This window comes from Neltuma alba, unplaced genomic scaffold (genome assembly GCF_004799145.2).
Source record: "Neltuma alba isolate B1F8T4 unplaced genomic scaffold, ASM479914v2 tig00012094_pilon, whole genome shotgun sequence".
Lineage (NCBI taxonomy): Eukaryota > Viridiplantae > Streptophyta > Magnoliopsida > Fabales > Fabaceae > Neltuma > Neltuma alba.
In genome coordinates this window covers 44,543-66,463 of record NW_021636651.1, presented here as the reverse complement: position 1 = coordinate 66,463, position 21,921 = coordinate 44,543, and the positions used below count along the sequence as shown (strand labels likewise).

General features: G+C 34.7%; 4 protein-coding genes across 4 annotated transcripts; all 4 read right to left on the bottom strand.

The window, feature by feature from the left end:
* Nucleotides 1–920: 920 nt before the first annotated feature.
* LOC114722439 (uncharacterized) lies at nt 921–1,889 on the bottom strand. The gene is made up of 3 exons (XM_028908470.1): nt 1,615–1,889; nt 1,424–1,519; nt 921–1,259 (listed from the first exon to the last, which is right to left on the bottom strand). Exons 1-3 carry the CDS (start codon nt 1,795–1,797, stop codon nt 1,164–1,166), a joined length of 375 nt encoding a protein of 124 aa, XP_028764303.1. The 5' UTR covers nt 1,798–1,889; the 3' UTR covers nt 921–1,163.
* A 6,423-nt stretch (nt 1,890–8,312) lies between these two features.
* On the bottom strand, nt 8,313–9,815 carry LOC114722447 (uncharacterized). Its single transcript, XM_028908476.1, has 3 exons — nt 9,447–9,815; nt 8,965–9,337; nt 8,313–8,803 (listed from the first exon to the last, which is right to left on the bottom strand). The coding sequence occupies exons 1-3, from the start codon at nt 9,813–9,815 to the stop codon at nt 8,313–8,315; spliced, it is 1,233 nt and encodes a 410-aa protein (XP_028764309.1).
* Nucleotides 9,816–10,644: 829 nt separating this feature from the next.
* On the bottom strand, nt 10,645–12,351 carry LOC114722446 (probable LRR receptor-like serine/threonine-protein kinase At3g47570). The gene is made up of 2 exons (XM_028908475.1): nt 11,331–12,351; nt 10,645–11,164 (listed from the first exon to the last, which is right to left on the bottom strand). Exons 1-2 carry the CDS (start codon nt 12,349–12,351, stop codon nt 10,809–10,811), a joined length of 1,377 nt encoding a protein of 458 aa, XP_028764308.1. The 3' UTR covers nt 10,645–10,808.
* A 1,626-nt stretch (nt 12,352–13,977) lies between these two features.
* Nucleotides 13,978–18,873, bottom strand: LOC114722445 (leucine-rich repeat receptor-like protein kinase PXL1). The gene is made up of 5 exons (XM_028908474.1): nt 18,189–18,873; nt 17,290–17,583; nt 16,153–16,293; nt 15,820–16,038; nt 13,978–13,988 (listed from the first exon to the last, which is right to left on the bottom strand). Exons 1-5 carry the CDS (start codon nt 18,871–18,873, stop codon nt 13,978–13,980), a joined length of 1,350 nt encoding a protein of 449 aa, XP_028764307.1.
* Between the last annotated feature and the right edge of the window lie 3,048 nt (nt 18,874–21,921).

Sequence of the window (21,921 nt, the reverse complement as noted above, 5' to 3'; positions counted from 1 at the left end):
ATTGAGGATTTGCTCCAATTCTCTCGCTAATGAACTTTACCGCCCTTGGAAATCGGAGGCTCACGGCGGAGGTGGCAGATCTCCTCCAACGGAGTAAACGGAAGGTCGAATCTGTTGACGATGCCGGTGGATCAGGTATGATAAAAAGGCAGAATGTGGAAGCTCTGGGATTTTTGGAGGAAGGTCGCTCATATAGCCAGGCATGAACGATGGAGTCAGAAGGGCGGCAGTGCCAATGTGATGGATAAGGGAGTTGGAGGAGTGGAAGAAGACGAGGAAGGTAGGAGTCAAGGAGGTGCAGCGTAAGATTGGGACGTGGAGCATCCCTGAGTTCGTACCCACCGAGGAAGAGAAAAGTAGAATCAGAAAGCCCATCAGAAAAAAATCTGAGTGGTACGGGTTAGCAAGAAATCTGGGCTATTGTTCTGCATATCAGGCGGAGTTGTGGGAATGTTTTGGTAGGTTCGGAGCAGTGTTGGAATACTGAAGGTGAAGGTTGAAAATAGAGGAAGAGGAGATGGGTGCCATTGTTGGATCTTTGTTGCAGATGATCCAGTTGGAGGAGGAAAGACTGGATTCTGAAGTTCACTCGCGTGTTGAGGGAGGAGAATAAGGTGGCAGATAACATAACCAATATGAATTTAGAGCTAAGCATTGGCACGCATGTATGGAGGGACTGTGGGACAAATTAGCCTTTTATGTTTTGCTGATAGATGGGGAATTCAAGTAGATAGAGTGGCTGATTGTTCCGTGGTTTTTTGCTTTGTTTTTTTTTTTTTTTTTGTTCTATTGTACTGTTTTGTCTGATTTTTAGGCTAAGACTCATTCCTCTACGGGGGGGAAAAACAAAATAAAAACATAATTACCTCCTATTCAGTGCTCAGTCTCAACATTTTCAAGAATTCAAACAATGCAAATTATGCAAAAACAACCTTCCTTGTATCACTAGATGGGCTTGGCAGAATTCAAACAACATATTAATAATTAATAATATCTCTCATTAATCTGAGCATCTGTAAGTGGCCAAAGCCAATAAATACGAGAAGTCTGCCGTTGCCCCAGATAGAATTCACCAACTCAACATGTTTAATACTTGTATAAGTTTACAATTTATACGTTGATGTTTAAAGTGTCAGAGGTCAAGGAAAATGAAAATAAGCTCATTAGAAGAACCTATTGGAAAAGATAACCGAAAATCTCAGTAAAAGAGAGACATACAAAATCTGCAGCATACCCCTGCCAGCCCAGTATCCCAAAACCTGTAAAATACAGCAAAATTTACTTAGACATTAGAAACAACATTAAGATAACACCAGCAAGCAGAAATTCAAATGAAATCCACACAGTTATAATGATCATTAACACCTAATGACCAAATTACTCAGGAAGTTGATAAATTAAACTGTAACGTCCAAAAAGGAACCTGCCAGAACTTGGTTATGAAACTCCATTCCGTTTCGGCGACAACCACAACAAAAGCTAACAACACAGCGTAACACCGGAATTTGTCATCGAAAACCTAAAACCCACTCACAACAATGAGAAATGAACAGCGAAAACAAGATGAGGCAAAATTGAATGTAACACGTATAAGGGAAAGAAAAGGTAACGCACATCAGATCCGTTCTTGAAGGAGTGCACAGCAGAGAGGATATTGACGGCGATGCAAAGGATGGCAGCCAAACAGGTCAATAAACTGAAGCACCTACACGCTGCCGAGAAAGGATCCGGTCTGGCTCTGGCCCGGATGCTCGACGGAGTTCTGGGAACGCTCTCTTCCTCGCCGTTCCTAGGCATTTTCTTAAGCTTTCTCAGATGAAACAAGGAATGCTAGTTTCCGATTCGCCAAACAAAACTTCCTCACATTTTCTCGAGCTTCCGAAGATAATTTTCGTGCAAAACGCTTTGAGAGTTCTCGATGACAGAGTCTCTACATGGAATTCTTCACATGCCGCTCAAGGCAACGAAAACCGAATGGCGAAGTGACACGTGGTGATCATAATACTGAATTTTCCCCTAAAACATAGATATCTTTGGAGACAATTATATTCAAGATACTGTTGTGTATTAAATGTATGTACCTCTTCTATCGGGGATTCAAATTTTAATTTTTCATATTATGAGAGACTTATTCTTTTTATTAAACCCAACTCAACTCGTATTGGTGCAAATAAAATGTTAATATCTGCTCTTTAAAGTATAAATACGTAGGTAATTTGCAACCGTGGACTATCGGACACTTTAATAATGACATGAATAAACCAAAGCCCAAGGCCATTTACGTAACGACATATAATGGTCTTGGTGTTGGCCCACTTCATCAATTGGGTTGATGTAAGATAGGCTTTGTTAGGATACACAATGGATGAGGGTGGTCATCAAAGGAAACTTAGGCTCGGCATGGCAGTCCACAATTTTTTTTTGGTTGTTGCATTCCAAAATTTTGAAGCCAGGGGCAAGTGCTTTGGTACGCCCTAATTCTAATAAGCTTTCAGGATCCAATTCATTTATAATTTTTTTGGTACCAAAAAAAATTTGAGGGCATCTGAGGGGTTTACCAAATATTTCACCGGAGGGATAGGTGCTTTTTCATCCTAAGGGAATTTTCCTCTCTTTTTTTTAAAGAGAAATTTTTCTAAACCTTTTAAAATCTTAATAACAATAGTATTTATTCTTTAGGCCCCATGTATTCCAATCCAATCCAAATAAATATATCCAATAACATGTAATTATAAAAGTCTTAAAAATTTATTAATGCATGCAATAAATAAGTTTTTAAAGTAGTACTACCCATGCGTTGGATGGAAAGGAAGGAAATAAAAGAGAAGGAAACCAAAAGGAAAAGAAAAGAAAAATTTATAGCCATGCGGAATGTCTCCATTGCATATTCTCTCCACTTATTCTCCATTTAGTTAAAACACAGTGTTCAGGGTAAAAAACAAAATCTGGATCGTCTCTTTTTGCAATGACACTGAGGGCTTGTTTGGAGCGTCATTCAAAACGGACTTTTAAGTAGATTTATATAGGCCGAGATAAAACTTTCTTCACATATTTATCTCGTATTCTGTAAATTACATTTGAAAAGCTACTTATAAGTTAATCCAAACAAGCACTCAGCCGTTCTTTGTGATTTCATTTCAGCCACTGTTATTTTTTTTCTATTCCTCCATCACCCACCATAGTCCTCTTCACCCACCAGAGATTTCTAAATGTTCAGAGCTCTTTATCATCCTCGTCCATCATGGTGGCCTTTGAATATGATTCGATGAGATTCGTTCTCTTTCATGTCTGATGAGATGAAGCAACTTCTTGGAATAGAGGATCCTTATTCTAGTTATATCTGTCTACCATTTTTATTGACTTTGTGCATTCATGTTTTAATTATTCATTTGAATAAATTAGGACTTCTTTTTTGTTTGATCTGATACACTTTTGAGACATGTTTCTCGATTTTTTTATCCAAACAAGTAGCCTCTGATATATATATATATATATATATATATTACTACCTTTTGTCCTTAATATAAGAGCTCATTTGACTTTTATTTTGGTTATAAATATAATATCATAATCCACTTTGTCTCTTATATTTATCTATTTTTTTAAGATAGTCTTTATAATAATAGTAGTTCTAACCAATACACTTGATTGGTAAAGATATTTTAGAAAAGACAACATACATTTATTACAAATAACTAACTTAACTAACTTTTTAACCTACTCAAATTAGTCAACTAGCTCTTATATTAAGAACCGGAGGTGGTATTATCATAGTTCGTGGAATGGCTCTGGGGCTTTTATCAACTTTTTCCTTGATCTATGATACAAAGTGTGAACTACCAAGGTCAGTATGGAAAGAATGGAAACGAAATGGCTCCTTTTTTGTAGTATTATTTTTCTGCTTAAACGATTATAAGAAGCCAGCAGCCAAAAACTTAAAACTTAAAAGGGATGCATATAAACCGACGAACACCTCTTTTTCTCCGATGATTTCTACTCACATACCACTTTCGGGCAGCTGAATTTGTAAGTGATGACATTAGATTTGGGGGGGGGGGGGGAAAACTGACCAGATATTTTGTTTTTTTTACCCTAAATGCTGTATTTTAATTAAATGAAGAGTAAGTGGAGAGGGTATGTAATAGAGACATTCCGCCTTGAGCACTAGAACCTCGTACACAAAAAGAAAGGGTTAAAAAAAGATAAATAATAAGTTTTTTAAAAAATAAAAAATAAGATATAAGATACCCAAAACATCCTCGTTTCATCTCCCCTTTCTCTCTTAACTCTGTTTTTTTTTTTTTGATATACTGGAAGAAAAAGAAAAACGATTAAACTACATTATTAGTCTGCAACAAACTCGTGACCACTTCCTTGTTGAGCACTTGCAGTCCCATAGCTCCATTCAACGCTATCCTTGCTAGCTTGTCCGCCTTTGAGTTGTCATCCCTTCGAATAACTTGAAGCTTAACACTCCAATTTCACCGAAGCATATTCTGGATCTCTTTGACAGTAGCCCAGTCCTCATGCAGTTGGTTTTCTTCGGTGAGAATGGTTTGTACAGCTTCTGAGGAATCGCTGTGTAAGATCACATCTCTTAGGCCCATATCCCATGCGCATTTCATCCCCATCAAGCACCCCCAGAGTTTTGCCGTGAGATGGTCGCCACTTTCCAAATTCAGAAGAAAGCCTTCTCGTATGTTCATGTTTTGGTGATCAACGATAATACCCCCACAAGCCGCCCTACCAGTGGAGGCCGAGAACGCACCATCAACCATTACAGCAAAAGCTGCCTGCGTGTGCTCAGAGATAGGTTTAGTGACTTGTTGCTGGGGCGTGTTCATATTTACTCCTTTCAGCTTCGTTATCGAGTTCATCATACTCTGCATAATGGCTGACACTCTAGGTGTCAAAGTACTCAGGTCTGTACTGATATTTGAGTGAGTGAACTCATTCCTTGCTCTCCATAAGAGCCAGCACATGATGAAGAGAAGTCCTCTCCAATCGCCTTTGAACCTGCCTATGTGTTTCCTCATGTTGAGCTGAAGCCAATCTTGTAAATTACTAGAGAAGAACCGGGATAAATATTCAGGTTTGATAATATTCTCCCAGACTTTCCGAACCACCGTACAATCTCTCAATGCATGGGTTACTGTTTCCACTTTATTGTCGCACCTATCACAAAGACCATTGGGGTGAAGGCCTTTATTCAGTTTTCGTTGGTTAGTGGTGATCCGTTCATGAAACAACAGCCACGCAAATGATCTACATTGCTATGGAACCTTTAATTTCTAGATATTGTTCCAGTTGGTAGTCGGTTTCTCACATGGGCGATTTAGAGCTTTGTATGCAGATTTGGTTGTGAAGCAACCACTTTTTTCCCACTTCCATCTAGCACAGATCTTCCCCTGGTTATCTTTGACTTCTTGAAGCCCCGCTTTGACATGCTTCCAGTTATTTTTGATCCCTCTCCAAGTATTAGACCCCTATTTTTTTGTATTAATATGGGGTATGAGACCTGACCCACACCCATATTTGTGCCGGATGACCTTTACCCAAAGGGAATCTCTCTTGGTGACAAGTCCCCAATCCAGCTTCATCATAAAAGCTTTATTCTGTTGTTTGATATGTCTCATGCCCAGTCCTCCAACCTGTTTCTCATTACAGACGTGGTCCCAAGACACCAAATGCATCCTCCTTTTTTCATCAGACGACCCCCAAAGAAAGTCTCTTGCTTTTTTCTCTATCCTGTTGCAAGTATTATCTGGAATATAAGCCGTCTGCATCGCATGATTAGGCATTGCATTTATGACAGCTTTCACAAGAGTATCACGACTTGCAAAGGACAGGCTATTTGTTTTCCAACTGCTTAGTCGACGTGAGATCTTATCAACGATATACTGGTAAGTTCCGTTAGAGACTCGATCATGTTGCAAAGGGACTCCCAAGTATCTTCCCAGATCTGCTATCTGACAAAACCCAATTTCTCTGCTAAGCTAAGCAGCTCTGTTGTGGTTGATATTTTGAGAGAAGAAAATTTTTGTCTTTCCTTGATTGATTCTTTGGCCTGATTCTTCACAAAACATATTCAAGCAATGCCTAATCACTTCCACCTGTTCAAGACTAGCTTCTGCAAAAATTAACAAATTATCAGCAAAAAACAAATGAGAAATTGGGGGATCGTTCTTACCTAGTCTGATAGGTTTCCATTTTCCCGTATTGATCTCGTTCTGGACGATGTGGGCCAATTTTTCCATACACAAGACGAAAAGGTAAGGTGAGAGCGGGTCTCCTTGCCTGAAGCCTCATGAAGGCTTAAAATTGTTTGCTTGTTCCCCTTCTCAAAGAATTTGCATTTTAGGAGAGGAAATGCAAGCGTGAATAACTTTTTGAATTGACTCCGGCATTCCCATTTCTTCAATGCACTTCATTGCAAAATCCCACTTCATGCGGTCATAAGCTTTCTCTAGATCTATTTTGATGGCCATGTAACCACGCTTGCCTTTCATGTTATGCATTGAATGAACGACTTCTTATGCCACCACAATGTTATCTGAGCTTGTACGACTAGGGACAAAGCTACATTGATTGGGTGAAATTATGCTGGGGAGGCAACCTTTCAATCTATTTACCACAACCTTGGTAATAATCTTGTAAATGACGTTACATAAACTGATAGGCCTGAAATCCCCTATTGTCTCTGGATGATCCTTCTTAGGTATGAGAACAATAAAAGTGTGATTAATGCTTTCAATAAGAGAGGGGTCATTGAAAGCATGTTTGACCATTCTAATTACGGAATCACCTACCAAGTCCCATTGACTCTGAAAGAAGAGAGCATTTAACCCATCTGGTCCTGGGGATTTTAGAGCACCCATAGCATCAAAGGCCATTTTAATTTCTCCATTGCAAATGCTTCTACTTAAGCTCTCCAACTGCGTGTTCTCCATTTGTGGGTATGAGACGTTGCATTCTCGGATATCAACATGGAGTCCATCATCCCTGAATAACTCTACAAAATAATCCGTAGCAAGTTGTTTTATTCTGTCAGTATCATCCGTCCACTCTCCGTTGTCTTGTTGGATAGCCTCAATTTTATTTTTCCTCCTACGCCCATTTGCTCTAGCATGGAAAAATTTTGTATTCTTATCCCCAAGAGAGTACCAATCACATCTTGCTTTCTGAGCCCAAAGAAGGTCCTCTTGAAGAATCACATTCTCTAATTCAAGCCACAGTTGGCGTTGAAGTTGTTCAAGAGAAGAAGTACTTCCTGAAGATGCCATGTTTCGGGACAAGCCTTCTAATCTCCCTATCAAATTGCTCTTCTTACGCCCTATGTGACCAAACGCGTCTTTGCTCCAGCTAATAAGTTCGTTTGTGAAATTGCTAATATTCTCGACCCACTGGGCATTATTTCCCCATTTATCTTTCACTAATATGCAAAAATCATCATGCAGCACCCAAGGAGCATTAAAACGAAAAGGCCGACTAGTATTAGAATTCGAAAACATACCTGGTCTTAGTTGGAGAAGGATGTGATCAGACTTGAACCACAGTAAACGTTTTACGACAGCGTCGAGATAAGTTTCTTTGGCTTTGGAGTTTGAAAGGATACGATCTATCCTACTTTCACAGCCCTCTCTTCTCCAGGTGAAGAAAGGTCCTACACAACCCATATCCGTGAGCTGCATCTCCTTTACCCAATCACAGAAGTCTCAATCAATAGACGTCGTTCTCCATGCATTAGAGCGTCTTTCATGAGAGAAGAGAGTAGCGTTGAAGTCTCTGCCTATAAACCACGGCCATTCTTGACCTGGATTAAGTCTCTGTAAACTTGACCAGAGGGCCCGACGGACATTTACGTTGGGCCAAGCATATACTGCAGTAATGAAGATCTACTCATTATTTCTATCGATGGTTGCATGAATATACTGCTCGTTAACTTCGATGATAGAAACTGTGATATTATCCTGGTTCCAAGTGACCCAAATTCCTCCCGGGAAACCCAACGCATCAACAGTCTTGCAGTGTTGAAACCCCAACTTCTTGCTAATATCTTGTGTTTTGGTTCCACTCGATTTGGTTTCAAAAAGTGCACAAAAGTCTAGTTTATATCATTTTTTAAATTCTCTAATGAGTCCAGGAAAAGACTTGGACCCAATTCCCCTGCAGTTCCAAAAGATGTAATTCATGGAGCACCAAGTAAGGGGGAATTCATGCTTATAGACCCCGTAGAATTTATGAGATTTTCTTGGTTCCTGTGAAATGGTTTATCATTCGAGTTTTCCTCCAATGGCTCATTCATCTCCATTTCAGTGTTGATACTTGGGTTTTTTTCCTGGAGATGTCATCCTTTCTTGCTCCATCAAGTCGTTATACTGCTCATCCGTCCTAGTTTCCAGGTGCTGCCCAATAAAATTATCTTCTTGAGGTCCATTTTCATTCAAACCTATTAAGGTCTCAAATGGGTTATGGGCTTTCCAAAAATTGGCTTTATTCTGCAGCCCATTTACCGAGATCATTGCTTTGTGAGAAATGGAGCCGCGTTTTGATGATTGAGGAATATTCTCCTTGCCACTACTTTTCTTTTTATTTTTCCTTTGAAAGCCCTGATCCACGGGGACCCATTTCAGATTACCAAGAGATTTCTTTCCAAACTGACGAGTTTGACTTATATGCTCCTTCCCAAAAGGTCGGCCTTGGTTATTACTCACGATCATGCCTCTGATTCTGTCAGCATTATTAAGCTCATCTATCTTTATAACCCTACGATTTTCGCGCGTCTGGTTTGATTCCCTGAATCCTGGTGATTAATCCCAGATCCTGTTTTGCCGGGATTTCCATTTTTCCTTCCTCTAGACCGTTGCACGAGATTCCACACACCCATCCCTTCCGTTTGCAGTGCACTCTCCTTGCCGGAGCTCTATCCGACGGCCGTCATAACACAAGGGTGCTTCGGGATACCACTCTTAGAGACGTTGTGTTGAGCATCTGTAGCTACCTCTTTCGGATCCACATTCAAGTCCACACTTACCTTCTCCTTTGCCTTATATTGTTCCAGAATCCCATGCTCCGTTGCACCAGTGTTCATTTCAGAAGTGACGCATCGGTCAGGACAGCTTTCCCTGTGATGTCCATATTTCCCACACTGGAAGCATATGAGATGAAGTCCCTCGTACTCCACTATGCGACGCTTTCCAAACACGTTAATGGTTGACTTTAGCTTTTTCTTGAGATCTAACTCAATGCAAATTCGTGCAAACCATCCTCTTTCGCTGTTATACGTAATCGTATCAACTTTTAAGTTCTCCCAAGTAGCTGTCCAATCCTTCTTAGGCTTTCCGTGTTAAAGAATTCTAAAGGAAGGAGTGGTATACGTACCAGACTGCAATTCTCTTCTGCACTTCGGCTTCTTAAGGATCAAAGTTTGGCCGCCACTGTTGCACTGTCAGATAGTGATCAGCAATCATCCAAGGCCCTTCTTGATAGACAGTGTTCATATCCTCCTCATCATCAAATGAGACAACAAAGAATCCATTATCTAAGTCCCGTGTTGTGTGTGGATGTTTTGTTCTCCATAAGCGTGCGAGATTAGATTTCATAACCCATAAAGGTATAGATTTGCCCATTAGCTTAATGATGAGAGACCTCCTCCATGGTGCGCACCACCGTTCATATTCTTCTCGAGTCACTTTCAGCGTTGGGCAATCTTCCTCATTGTCCTCGGATTGATTCTGCTCTTGTTCACTTTCCACGTTGATAAAGTAACCCTTCATACTTTCAAGATAGTCATTCCAAGCATCATCAAAAATCATACTTCTCTTTTATCTTTGGATTTGGCTGCGTTCTTCGTTCCCATCAGTTTTGCTTTAAAAGACTTTGCTTTCTCATGCCTCTCCTCTAGTTCGATCCCTTCCTGCAAGTCTTGCAAGTCGTTTCTCATTTCCTTGTATTTTTTCCGGTGTCTTTTGGTCGGATCGTCGTCTTCCGTCGCTCCTCCGGCACCACCACTTTCAGAGAGAGTTTCCGCCATCAGAGTGAGATAGATGGATAATATATTATCTTTCTCTCTTAACTCTATTTTTCCGTTAATTTTTCTCTTCCCACGTTTACACAAATCGATTTCATTACAAGTGTGTCTTCTTCCTTCGAATCCAGCAATGCAAAATTGATTTCTATGCCAATGAAAAAATCGATTTCTTACATGAAACCGATTTTGACCCCTTCTTTCCTACTATGTTTTTCGTCCTTCACTGATTCCTAGAACTTCAAAACTGTTATGCTCCATTATTTGAATGCAAATCTTCCTCAGTTATTAATCTTTAATTTATTCTTTTCTAGACTCAAAGTTCCTAGTTAATCATTGCCCAAAATAACCCAAATCAATGGATGTTCATGATAGACATAGAAACGGAGCATAGAGTTCACTTTAACACCTATCTTCCATAGCTTAACATTCTCATACAACTCTATTCATATCACTTTCATTCATATTCTTAATTCGAATATCTCAGGACGTTGGATGAATCCTAAAAAAGAGACGATAATTTCCAAACTTTGTATAGTTATCTTGAAGATAAAATGGTATGAATTCTATTGTTATTTAAAGTACATTTCTGACGCATAAAGACTAACTTGAGACAACCCAAACCCAGATGCGCAGTTCAAAATTCTCAAATTTCAAGTCGTTAATATATTAATACGGGAGACATCATCACTCTCCATATATGTTCCCACAATAGAACAATATAATCCAAAGGGTGAAAGATTGTAGCAGATAAATTTTGATTTAACATTTATCCAACAAGCTAGTAGTTCCTTGAATATTGCATTAATATGGCCTTGCTTTTTCCCAGTGACACCACAACCTCTGACATATTAGGTCTTGCCTCAGGTGCATCATCGCAACAATTTAAGGCTAACTCAAAAATTGGTGATATATACAGCAATATATTACCAATTTTTTGATTGCTTGTGTGCAGCAAATTGACATCTACGATACTGATGATTGAATGTGGTGTTGATTTGCTAACAAATTCTTTCAGATTCAGATCTTGAGTAAACATTTCATCTGTTGGGTTCTTCCTTGTAAGCATTTCCATAAGCAAAATACCAAAGCTGTATACATCTCCTTTCATTGAAACTGTTCCTTTTGATCCATACTCTACATATAAATTTGAATGCTAAATTAACTAGTTGAATAACTTAAGTTTCTTCTAGCATATGCATGTACGTATATAAGCATATTTGTTTGTGCACGTGTGCACAGGCATAAATGAATATAAGAAACATAAATTAAATAAAACTTAATATGAGTGCTAAATTATTACCTGGTGCCATATAACCAACTATAGCCAAAGTTTCTGTATAAATTTCTGATTGACAGTCAATTAACAATTTGGCAATTCCAAAGTCACTTAAATGGGCCACCATATCTTCATCCAATAAAATGTTGCTCGGCTTCACATCACAATGGACCACTGGGATAGGAGAACCATAATGAAGATACTCTAACGCTGATGTCACATCTATCATTATATCCAATCTTTGCACTATATCTAAACAGTAGTTATGGGAGTACAACCATCTCTCAAGACTTCCATTTGGCATGAATTCCATTACAAGAGATTTAAAATCAACATTTGAGCAACTGCTAATGATCTTAATGAGGTTTCGATGACGTAAATTGCAGATGGCAGCACATTCAATGTCAAAACTCCTTAATGCTTCTTGCAAGTTTGAGTTGAATACTTTTGCAGCAACTATCTTTCCATTTGAAAGAATTCCTTTGTAGACTAATCCAAAACTTCCCTTGCCAAGAAAATTACTCCCATCAAACCCATTTGTTGCTTGCAAAAGATCATAATAGGATATCCTAGCCAGTGTGTCCAAATTTAAAGAGTCTCTATTATTCATCTCATGACTAACATGACCCTTCTTAAACTTAAGAAACTTTAGGCATGAGGCAACCAAAATGATTGCAGAAGCCATAGGCAATAAGCATTTGATGACAAGCATTATTTTAGTTGAGATGTGCTTGTTTCCTTTTTTGCATGGAAGGACTTTTAGCTGGGGCTCCCCACAAAGATCTTCGTTCATTATAAAAGATTCATATGTAAAATTAGGAAAAGGCCCACCATTTGGAATTTCTCCATGCAATAAATTGTATGAAAGATTAATGTACTCCATTTGGACAAGTAACTCTAAGGACTTTGGAATCACTCCAAACAAATAATTTTGGGAGAGATCCAAGGATTCCATATTTATCATGCCACTAAATGATTCAGGAATAGACCCTTGGAGTTTGTTATGAGCCAAAGATAGATGTTGCAATGTTTTCAAATTGCCCATAGTTGTTTCCTGAAATTTGATTTCTTGATAGATTGAAAAGTATAATTGCTTTCAAGTTTGATACCTCAGGAGAAATTCTTCCACCTAATGTATTGGAGGATAAGTCTAAGAATAACATATCTTCAAGACTCCAAAGAGAAGAAGGTATATGAGAAATCAATTTGTTAAAGCTTAAATCTAACCTCCGCAAAGAAGTATTTGTTAAGCACTTTGGAATCATCCCTGAAAACATGTTGCTGTCTAGATACAATTCACTCAAACTTCTGATTTGGCACAATTCATTTATGATGGACCCTTGCAATCTGTTGTTGCTAAGACTTAAATATTGAAGGCTTTGCAGTCCATTAATTGTACTTGGAATCATCCCATTCAAATCATTCTCCTCAGAATATAATGCGATCATGTTTGTTAGATTCCCAAGCGGAGTGGGTATATCTCCACTAAACTTATTCCATGATAGATCTACAATAGTGAGCTTAGAAGCATTTGAGATGCTGATTTGAATTTGTCCAATAAATTGATTTTGTCCCAACCTTAGTTCCCGCAGATTGGGAATGCCAATTCCTAAATTTGATGGGAGAAAGCTAGAAAGGGAATTATTTTGAAGGAAGACACGTGCCAATGTCGTAATGTTGAATATATGAGAAGGAATGGATCCGCTGAAATAGTTAGATAGTAAAACCAAATCTTCAAGCTTATCAAGATTGCCTATCTCCTTGGGTATAAGACCTGGAAACAAAATTAAAAGCTGCTGGGTAACTACCTTAGAAAACAAAAGTTGATGGATGACAAAATTTATGTAAAGTAGAAAATTGACAAAACAGGTAACATGATATGTTTTTTACGTGGGTGTTTTTGTAGCATACTACTTCCGATCCTTAATATAAGAGCTAGTTGACCAATTGAGTAGATAAAAAAAATTAGTTAAGTTAGTTATTTGTAATAAACATGTATTGTTTTTCCTAAAATATCCTTGTTAATCAAGTATATTAACTAAAACTACTATTATTATAAAGACTATTTTGGAAAAAAAATAGATGACTATAAGAAACAAAGTGGATTAGGCTCTTATACTTAGGACTAAAATAAAAGTCAAACAAGCTCTTATATTAAGGATCAGAGGTAGTATATATGTTTCAAAATTTGAATTAACTTCTCTATATTAGAAGAAAACTCCAGATATCTTATTAATTTCAAATTTTTCCCATGCTAGGAAGTCCACATCTAAATATAGGAAAGAGAGGAAACTAATTTCATCCATGTAAGAAATTAGTTACCTCCAAGGTAGTAATTTACATGTGGGTAATATCTTTATCATTCCTTATTTGTCACAAAAAACTCTATCCAATTTTCGGGCAAGGATTCTATACAGGAAAAATTAGAATGAAGAACCTAGAGCGATTGATATTTATCGATGATGATCATAAAAATTATAATTATTTAAAAGAACTAAACATCAAAATATAAATTTAAAAATAGTAAATTACCCCTAATCAAATTAAACCTCTTACATTATCTCTGCCACATTCTATTCTTAAAACTTTAAATTTTACTAAAAAATTTTCCCAAATTAAACAAAATTTCCCTCAATTTTTACTACTTGCATAGACATCTATTGAAAAAACATTACACGAACACTGTTCAATTTTGACACAATTAAAATTTTACCTTTAAAATCATAAGAAACTTTAATTAAAAATAAAAAATTATATAATTTTAGTATTGTCAAGTTCTCCAATCATATATGTCCATATGTCCTTTTTTGTTTCATGTAAATTATAATTAAATGCTAATATATTAAAAATAGGACACATGGTCATGTGCAACATAATTAATATAGAGAACTTGATGTAATTATTTTCATTTAAAGAAATGTTATATATATCTAGAAAATAAAAATAAAATCAACCCATTAAAAAAATTCAAGGGAAGTTTGGTTTAATTTTTTTATAAGAAATTTATGTGAGTTATAAATATAAAAATCCATGTAATGTTTATAAATTTTTTTAATTATTTGCTCTTATATTTATATATAGATAATATATATGGATTCATGATATTAAAAAAAAAAGATATATGATGTGCGGATTAGATTATTCTTCTTAAATGATTTTGAGGAGTGAATCCTATAATATACACATAATGTAAAACTCCAATAAATCATACCATTTATTCATACTATTTATTTACAAACTAAAAATTATAAATAACATGATTCTTTTTTCATAATTTCATGAGATCCACAATAGTTTGTTCATAATTTGACGTTATAAATTTTAAATTGACAATATAAATCACCAAAAAAAATTGATGATAGAAATGGATAAATATTGATTGCTGGTAAAAAAAAAAGGATGAAAATTGATATTAATAATTAAATGATACCTTGATGATAGGAAAGAGGATAGAATATGGACCTCGGTGAGGAATAAAAGTTGAAAAAGATATAGTCATGTGGATGATAGGCATTTTTAATTTTAGTTTTAGTTTTATTCTTTTTAATTTTAAATGTAGGACAGAATGTATGAGGTAGGAAAAATTTAATACTTTAAAGGTTAAAGCATACTTTTGGTCTTTTAATTTTACACAAAGTTTCATTTTAATCCCTTAACTTTAAAAAGTAAACTTTTAGTCCTCTAACTTTAAAACTATTAACAAAAAAATGATAATATTGAGCTTTTGAATGTTGATAAAATATTACTAAATGCTAACGTGTTAAGTTTAATATTCAAAACAACCATGATTGTTACAAAAAATCATCATTTAAAACTAACAATTTTGGGATTAAAGGACTAAAAGTATATTTTTTAAAGTTAAGGGATTAAAGTAAAATCTTACATAAAGTTAAAGGACCAAATATATACTTTAGTCTACTTTAAACGTGTACTTTTAAATTTGATCCTTCTAAATAATTATAATTTTTATGATCCTTTTTAATAAATATTAATGGAACTACAAATAAATATTTTGCAATTCATGTCTCAAATTTTAATGTTATACAATTTCTGATTCTTACTATAAGACCCAATTGATTAATTTGAGGAGATTAATAAGGTTATTAACTTACTTAATTATAAGATATATTACATGATCTCTAAAATGCTTATGCAAATCATTAGATCATATATCAATTTATAAGTCAGACAAATTAGTTTGGATAAAAGCGATAAATATAAATATTTTAAAGTAATTTAATAACCTATGTAATCTCTCTAAAATAGTCAACTAAATCTTATATTAAGGACTAGGGTAGTAATATATATAGACTACCAAGAGCATGCCCTTGGTTTTGTAATTTATCAAAAGAAGGATTGGAATTATCAAGTATGTATGTGCGTGTTGGAAGATACCATTAAGTTTTAATTAAAGATCACAATCATTTCTTTTCATATTAGAATGTTTGAATGAAATTACTATATAAACATGTGACAAAATTATAGACACACGCACGCGACTCTTTGCGCGTACCTGAAAATGAGTTCTGATTCAAAAATAAGCCTCGCAAATATGTGCAGTTACTTATTGATTTTGGAATACTTCCCGTAAATTGATTAAGAGCAACTGAAAAAACTTCAAGTAAAGGGAGTTTATAGCACATCTCTTCTGGCAAATTACCCTTTAAATAGTTATAGGCAAAGTCAACCCATCTCAAAGAAGGTGTGTTGTAGATAGATTGAGGAATTTCACCTGTGAAAAAAAGCAATTTATGAATTTTAGAGATGATATAGAATATAAGCTTTCCAAATAATAAATGGAATTTTGTTGAAGCATCAAAATGATGGATGAGTAGATTGACCATACCTGAAAAGGAGTTGTTACTTAGAGCTAAAGTTTCCAGCATTGTCTGATTCCCAAGAGTTGGTATACTCCCATTTAAACCGTTTCGTCTTAAATGTAATATTCTTAAAGAAGAATTGCTGAAGAGAGATGATGGAATTTCTCCTGTTTAATTGAAAATTTAATGTCAGCAAAACGATAATTAATATTATACTATTAATAACCTATATGCCTTGCTTATTAAGCCTATATTTTATTAAAAGTTCTCTTAATGATAAGCCATATATGCCTTTTTTTAATCACGCATGCATTTTTCAAGAGTCCTGTTCTAATTTATTACTATTGAGTATTGACTATAGAACACTGATTCTGCTACAAGATATAACCGTAAAAGAATTTTCATTTTTATTTATGGAAGTAAAGTATTTTCAATTAGAAATTTTGGAGATAATATAGAACAAGCTTTGCTTTCGCCCGTACCCACATATGTTATATATGATAAATGAAATTTTGTTAAATAATAAAATTGGTGGCTGAGTAGATTGAGAATATACCTGTTAAGGAGTTTTCTTCCAGATATAAATATTCAAACAACGTGCAATATAATATTGCCAATTGATGATGTTAGTCTACCTTTCTCTTTATGAAAAACTAATTTCACATTAATAAACAAAAGTACAAAGGTTAAACATACTGAGCAAACCAAAAAAAAAAAAAAGAGTCTACCTTGACTTTTAAATTACACTTCCATTAAAACACTTAGAAGATGGAGTCATTTAATATGATTCTATAAAATTGGTTAAAAATAATAATTAATGTGTAAAAATACTATTTATTTTCTAAAATCACTCTGACTTGGGAAGTCGATATTTTTATGGCGTGCACGAGTTAATGAAATATATAAAAAAAATGGATATTTTTATTTCACATTGTTTCAGTGATATTCACTTTCATATTAAACTATCTATAACCACAGCTAATTGACACTACTTGAATTACATGTTTAATGCTTTGCTTATCCGTGTTTTGGAAAGTAATCCAGTAGAATATTAATTGTTTATTATATATCCAGATAATTTGTGTTACAAATTAATGACCTATAAACATTATGAAAATAAATTTGCAATTAACCTATCAAGGGTTTATAATTAGAAATCATACCTTCCAAGTTGTTGTTCGAGAGAACCAAAACTTGAAGATTGGGTAAATTTGCAATGTCGCTTGGTATGTATCCTCCGTTGAATCTGTTAAAATCTAATTCCAAAGCTTTCAGTTCTTTGCATTGATGCCAACTAGAGGGCATTTCACCGGAGAGATCGTTTCCACCCACAGAGAAAAATTCAAGTCTTGGGAGCCCAAAACACACATTGGTTGGGAGACCGCCATATAATTGATTTTGGGAGAGTGACAATTCTTGCAGCTCTGAATTATTAAATAATAAAGATGGTATAGTACCTGAAAGCGATCAATTGTTTGTGAGATATAAAATATCTTCATTTGGAATAGCTCCTTAAAATATTGAAAACATGGAGTATGTCAGTAACGTCATAAAAGGGTCAAGGTGTAAAATAGTCTCAGAAGTTTTTCTAGATTCAATATTACGGCGAAGTTTAAAATTGTAAACAATTTTGCCCCATACCATTAAAAATGTTAATGATTAATGTTATTATTTTAGCAGTCAATGTTAGCCTTTCAATAATGGGAGACAAAATTGTTATGATTTTAAACTTTTAGTATAATATTAAATCCAAAAAAGCTTTTGAATCCTCAGTGCTCCTCAGTGCAAACTTTCATAACAAATTTGTATCTTAACCTTATAATCAATGCACTTGAGACCATAATCTTCTTACTCATTTTGAGAGATAACGCCTATAATATACTCTAAATGTTAAAATAAATAATTATTTTCAAAAAGCCATGAGCGTTCCAATCTGGCAGGACTAATATCCATGGACCAAATTGTTATTCCTATGGCGTGCTGAAATATACAAAACATGGAAAGCAAGAGAAAAACATCAGAAACCAACACCTATAGACACTACGAATCATCCATGACATACCTGACAGAGTATTATGAGATAAATTCAATTTTTGAAGTGAAGATAAATTGAAAATTGTTGGTGGAATAGTTTGAGAAAGCTTGTTCCCTGCAATTTGTAACATCTTCAAGTGCTTCAAACTTCCTATCTCAAGCGGAATGCTTCCTTGAATGAAGTTAGAATTCCAATCCAGGATCTCCAACCTTGATAAATTGAATAGAGATGATGGAATAAATCCAATAAGACTATTATTTCGAAAACTCAGGTACTCAAGCATAGATAAATCTCCTATCCATGTTGGAATTTGCCCATGAAAGTCATCGTAGCTCAAGTTGAGCACTTTCAACCTACACAATTGTACCCACTCTTTTGGTATCTCACCGTAAAAATCATTGATACTTAGATCAAGTTCAACAAGGAATGACAGATTTGCTAGCTGTGGAGATATGATGCCTTTAAGACCCGCATCACTAAGTTTTAAGGAATGAACCCTTCTGTGACGTGTATTGCATCCAACACCAACCCAGTCACATGGAGAAGAAGAAGAGTCAGACCAGTTGGCTAAGAGATTGTATGGATCCACAATAGATGCCTTAAAAACAAGGAGTGCAGATTTGTCGACGGTGGAATTCCCCTCGCTCCATGCCAAGGAGGCCATAAAGTAGTGAAGGAAGAGAATGAAAACAAAGGAAGCAAGTTTTCCCATGTTTAGCAAATCAATTACAGCTGCAAGTATGGAGCATCCTGGAATAATACACATTTATCCTTCTCCATATCCAAATTATTGTAGTATTATTTAAAAAATTTCTACAAAAAAGTAATTATAAACTACTGAAAAAAAAAAGATGAGATGCGATGGCAGAAGTCAACCACTTTTTTGGCAGGACTTTCTCACATATCGCTTTCAGGCCAATAAATACTTTCGTTGTGTGTGGGGCCCTTCCATGCACCTTCTTATGAAAAATTGTGTCTACTTCCACGGCCCTTACATGCCCCTTCTCTCACATTATATTTGGTGCTAAATTTTTTCTGAACTAATGTATTTTACTCACACGTTGATATATAGTCTAATAAGCAATGTAAGTATTTTAAAGGGATCACATAACATATATTATACGTAAGTAATTTTGTAATATTTTTAATTTTTTTAAAATTAATCAACTGAATTTTATACTAAGAATTTTATGTATTAATTAATTAATTTAATTTTAGTTTTTAAATATATCATATTATATATAAATTAAGATTATAATAATTTGCGATGTGTGCACATGTGTACACGGGAGGATGATAGAAAAAGTAACGGGGGAAGGAAAATGTTTTTAGGAGAGTGGGGTGAGGTGTAGAAGGGGCACAGGTCAAGGGAGCAGCTTGCCACCATTTTTATAAAAAAACATCATTTCAAAAAAAACGAAGGTGCAAAACTTGTTCTTCTAGAGAACGAGTTCCGTGTATTTTTAAAATCCCACCTGCCTTGAACGATTTTGGATGTAGTATCATGATAAATAATTTTTACAGTGTAGTATCTTGGTAATTAATATTACTGTTTATAACATTTGGCTCAAAAAGCCCAATAATGTCGTAGTGCAGACATCTCATACAACCCGTAACGGTAAGGGAACATGACGTTGTTTTTTAATTGTCGTATGATAGAAAAATTGTGAAATACTAGTACGATTTAAGTTCAGTAGAAGAGGTAAGCCAATCTTTACTGGTAAAAAAAAAAAAATAGAGTTAAGCCAATCTTTTATGAAAAAATTGCAATTAGGTCCCACCTAAGAGAATTAAATGCAAAAAAATTCCTTGAAATTATGAAATTATTCTGAAATCTCAAGGGACTTTTTTGTAATAAATTTTATTTTTTTAATTACCAAATTACCCTTTTTTTTTTTAAAGTTTGTATTAACAACTGAAAGAACAGTCGTTGACAACTTAAAATGCAAGGATTGACAACTATCACGACAGGTATTGACAACAAATTTTCTCAGCACATCACAAAATGTAATACATGAGTTGTTTGGGGTTCTAGATACCCTAAAAAATACTTCATGATGCTGATTGCTAAATGCACCACATACAATTTTGGGGTGCTAGATACCCTAAAAAAATATTTTGAGGTGCTAAAAATCACGTTAACCCTTGTCAAATTTACGAGTATTCCGTTCAGAAATCATGAAAATTGGGAGGGAAACAAAGAAAAAGACACGGCGCATTTTAGTCTGTTGATTGGTTGAACGGTAGAGATTTTCCCAACTTCATCAAACTTCATGCTTTTCCAAAGCAGGTGATCAGCTTCTCGATAGCAACAGTGAGATATCCATTTTTTCATTTAAGGTTTTTTACACAAGGTAAAAAAAAAACAAATAGGATATCAGAATTCTATTTGAATTTCCTGATATAAGTTTAATTTGTTTTATTTATTTCGCTCCATAGTTTTTTCTCTGACTCCTTAATAAAATTTAGTGAAGATATACATAGGAATACTTGAAAAAAAATAGTAATAAATATTTTCATTTTCTGAAGATAAGAAGTTTTCAAAAAAATCTGTTTGCCTTTTTCAGGACGATTATCTAAGTTGTCAATTTTGATTAGGACTCAGTTAAGGTACGTAGTTTTTCCAGTATGATTTTATTTAAACTTTTGAACTCTAAACATTACTTAAAATGAAATGATTGTGAGATATTTTATTATTATTAAAACTATTTAGATATTTAAGGTGTAAATTTTGATTAGGACTCAGTTGAGGTAGTTTTTCCAGTATGATTTTTTTTGCCAGCATGATTTTTTTATTTAGACTTTTGATTTTGAACTCTAAACATTACTTAAAAGGAAATGACGACTAAAAAATCTCTAAGAACATTAATTACAATCAAGGACAAAATTTTTTCAAATTTAATAGAGATTAAGAAAATGATCCTTTTATAAAATAAAATATCTAAAAGGAAATGACAATTAAAAGGTCTCTAACATATTAAATTTAATTTTTAAAATAGTGGTAATTGTTAAAAAATAATCATCATCTGAACTAATGGTTTTAGGATTATAAGAACAAAAAAGATACTTTTTAAAATTAATTAACTAAAATAAAACTTGTGTAAAGTTGAAGAACTATAAGTACATTTTTGCCCAGGAATGTTTGAATTGATGATGATTGATGAGGAGGAATGCTTCAGTCCTCTGGAATTTTTTTTCTTCTTCTTCTTCTTTTTCGTGCTTCAAAGGGAATAAAAGAAAAGGAAAAAAAACAGTAGTGATTATATAGATTTTTTCTTGACGTTACATAAAAACTTATTAACAACATCTAGAGACAATATTACCTTATTTGAAGGAAAATATACCATTCGATTTCAAAAATACATATAATTAGACCATAAATAGCCATAATTGTGCGGTAAAAGATGTTGATATGTTTGTTGTAACACATGCACTCATTATATTTTTCACAGAGTTTAAGTCACAATCTCATATATTTTAAAAAAAAATTAAAAGAGAAATTTGATAGGCTTTGAGGCCATAAAAGATGACGTTGATGCCAGAGAAGAAGAATATTGCGTGTTGTACAATTCCTCACATAGAGTATCACATCTTTATCATCACACTGCATTACTTCATTTGTGGCCACTATTATTAGTCGGAAGTCTTTTGGACTATGTTGGCAAAAAAAAAAAAAAAAGTCTTTTGGAGAAAAGAACTAACGATTCGATCACGGACGAAACAACATTTATGAGAATGAGATTCCCTAAGATATCGATAA